The 3,293-nt window shown below is 42.2% G+C and overlaps 1 protein-coding gene across 1 annotated transcript; it reads left to right on the top strand.

Moving 5' to 3' along the window:
* Positions 1-1,693: 1,693 nt before the first annotated feature.
* LOC131255746 (uncharacterized) lies at positions 1,694-3,293 on the top strand. The gene is made up of 2 exons (XM_058256556.1): positions 1,694-1,890; positions 2,602-3,293. Exons 1-2 carry the CDS (start codon positions 1,711-1,713, stop codon positions 2,869-2,871), a joined length of 450 nt encoding a protein of 149 aa, XP_058112539.1. The 5' UTR covers positions 1,694-1,710; the 3' UTR covers positions 2,872-3,293.

Raw genomic sequence — 3,293 nt, 5'->3', positions numbered from 1 at the left:
ATGTGGCCACGACACAGCAGTTCATTTTCTTGTCGCTTGATCCTAGCAGTGATCTGTTCTGAAGTATCAGTGTTCTTTATTTCAGGCAGAGGCTGGAGAGTCGGGTCCAGGATGTAGAAGATCTTCAGACCGATCAGCAGGAATTTTAGCTTGTCCTGCCATCTAGTGAAATTTGAACCATCGAATCGATCCAATCAGATCAGATCCTGGTTCATCAGTTTGATTGATGCAACACTTTCGGTGTCCATGAATCACGCTTTAAGATTGTTAAAAAATTTCTTTTAAATACACTGAAAATAAAAAAATAGAAAAATAAAAATTATCATTAGGCTGAATCACGTATAAAATATGCTATCCTTAAAGTGTGATTTGCCCCCTTATCAACTATTGATGGGTTACAGGCGAATTACTCCCAAGATAAGACAAGCCTTATCTGGATCTAGCGTGCAGCAATCACGACAGGTCCACTACGGAACAATTTTAACACAATAGATTTCTTCTGGCAGACTTAGTCGATGGAGATGATAACAGTATTCTAAAAATAGAGCTATGGACTATATCTGATTTGATGGGAGAGATGGTGTGTTGAGATGATGAAATTGGACTGGAATGGTCCAGTTTATATAGGCGTCAAGTTTAGACTCGTTGCTGTATGGTATTCAATGGTCTAAAACGTTTGAAAAACGTTTTTAGCCGTTGTCCATTAATCCCAGATGTTTCTGGTCATTAGATCTGTAGATCTAATCGTTGGATCATCTTGGCTCGTCCGTTTCCACACCGTTGTGTCTTTTAAGGTAGCCATCCATTTATAGAAACGGCTAGACGTTTCAGATTTAAGATCCGACCGTTCTTACTCACCAATAAAACCCAGGCTCATTTCCAACTTTTCAGATCCACACAGCCCTAAGGCTCTGACTAAACCCATCGTACTAGACCCGTCGCATCGCGATCGCACCAAGGTCGCACCATCTCGCACCGGTTCGCGTAAGGTCGCGAGGGAGCGACCACTCTGCGACACGATACGCACGTATAAAGTGCAAAGTGCGCTATCTAGTGCCACTACAGCCACACTGCCTCACTGCCCACGCTCTCGCCCACACCAGTGCCTATGCCCGATCCCAAGCGCGAGCCCGTGTTGAAACTCCTTACAGTCTATCACTGAGGCAAGGACTGCCTTTTTAAAAGAAAAGAATTTTATTTTTATTTTTTGAAAAATGGCATAGTATCTGCTAATATGTGAAATGGACCCATCAGTTCAACGTTCCAACAGCCACATTTGGTTCCTCGTGTACACGCAGCATTATAACAGAGAAGATTGATGGTTCACAAGAACACTTTAATCATCGCCCTGCCACTGGCGGAGAACATTTTAACCACTCGGGTCAAAAATGATTTTTTTTTACAATTCTTATGGTCAAATAAATTAATTTCTCTCTTAAAAATTACAGATCCGCCCCTAAAGGTTCACCCTCACCCAGTCACACTTTGACTTGGGAAACCAGGCCCAAGTCCGTGCGCCCTATTTCTCCCGACCCAGTGACTAGATCAGTGACCAGGCCAGGCCGGGTTGACTCAGCCAATTCCTAAGTCGAATTGCCTTGCATGCCAACTATGGTAAACACCATGCTTAATGTAAAATGACTGGTGCATTGTAGTGTTAGATTCTGAGTCTTTGGGGCATGTTCAGGGAAGCTTGAACAAGTGGTGAATATGGTGGAAGATGTAGTCGAGGCTGTGGAGGATGTCGCCGAGGTGGTGGAACATGTCGCGGATAAGGTGGGAGATAATCTTCCCGACAATACGCCACTGAAGTGTGTGGCTTTGTGGGTTGAGAACGCTGCCAAAGAAGTGGGGGATGATGCTGAACAGGCCAAAGACTTCATTGACAAGGTTTACTCCCTAATATTACTTTTAAGCAACCACTGGGTGCAAGGAGATTACCGAATTTCAGTGTGTAAGCATCTTAATAACCGTCCGATTGTCAAACTGTGGCGATCACTTCTTGATGACCTAGCAGGTGGCGCCTGTTTCCACAATTCTTAGCCGTTCAACCATGATCGGACCGGTATCATATGGACCGTCACTGAAATTCGGGTAGTTGAATTGCAAATGGTCATTTCAATTTTTTTAATCATCATATACAGCTCTAATGTGCAGTGTCATATCAGTGGATTGGAATGATTTCTTGTCATGGTCTATTTCGGTCATCAAATTAACATGTTTCTACGTTATACATTTCTAATAGATAAACAAGTAAGAGTAAAACCTTGACAGCTATGTAGAACCGAAGCTTATGGTGGGATGATCTGAACCGTGCATGTGGTGGGCCGTGAGTAAATCATACAGGCTGGACACTCTTAGCCAAACCATTTTCCCAGTTGAATATACTGTTCAATATTAGTTTTCATCCGTGGCTTTGAATACTGCCAATCCGGCCTCTAGGACTGTCAGAATAATGCGAGTTTACTGTTGGTTGTCCATCCTTGGTAGGTCCACTAATAGACGGTCCAGAACATCTAACAGTACATCCATCATGGGTGGGCTATATGCAGTAAATATTTTCAAATAATATTTTCATTGATGGTGTAAATGGGAATGCAGGTGGAGGACTTGACGGAAGAAGTAGAGAAAAAGGTGGACCAGCCCATAGATTCCTTCAGAGGTGATGAAGGTGAGGCCGTCCAAAAGGAAACAAATGCCGTTGGATTGAAGGAAGAGGTGGGTCAGCCCCTCATTGAACAAGAGGAGCTGATCATGAAAGAGGAAGCACCTGTTAAAGAAGAGCTGATAATCAAAGAGGAAGCACCTGCTAAAGAAGAGCTGATAATCAAAGAGGAAGGACCTGTTAAAGAAGAAGCGAGCACACGTTAGACAGATAAGGAAGCCATGTGAGCCTGATTGGATTAAAGTTCTTCTTTGACTAGTCAAGCCATCAGAGCTGGTGGTGAAAGATGCTGGCTTAGCTACCCGAACCAGTTAATGTTATTTATTTATTTATGTATATTCTTCTGGCAATAGATCTTATGTGCGATTGCACATGTAATGGTATGGTTGGAGTAGATTTATCCGGTTAAAACTCAAAGGCTAGGATCCCTCACTTAACCGCTGTAAAGAATAGTGGGATTTTGGCAGATATGTTAAAAAAAGAAAAGAAAAGAAAAAAATTTATGAGATGGTCACCCTTAATTTTTACGGTGTCCACCGTAACATATATAAAGCAGATGTACAGATTTGAAATAATGTTGTGAAAAGTAATATTTTCATCAATTATGATTATCTAATTCTTTTACCCA

The sequence above is a fragment of the Magnolia sinica genome, chromosome 1 (genome assembly GCF_029962835.1).
Source record: "Magnolia sinica isolate HGM2019 chromosome 1, MsV1, whole genome shotgun sequence".
Classification (NCBI taxonomy): Eukaryota; Viridiplantae; Streptophyta; class Magnoliopsida; order Magnoliales; family Magnoliaceae; genus Magnolia; species Magnolia sinica.
Note: the sequence above shows the minus strand (reverse complement) of the source record. Positions and strands in the feature narration are given on the sequence as shown.

What these genes read in the sequence shown, in the direction of transcription:
- LOC131255746 (XM_058256556.1), top strand. Translation starts at nt 1,711, where the DNA reads ATGGTGGAAGATGTAGTCGAGGCTGTGGAGGATGTCGCCGAGGTGGTG. An exon ending in CCAAAGACTTCATTGACAAG is followed by an intron (nt 1,891 to 2,601) that starts GTTTACTCCCTA and finishes ATGGGAATGCAG; the next exon opens with GTGGAGGACTTGACGGAAGA.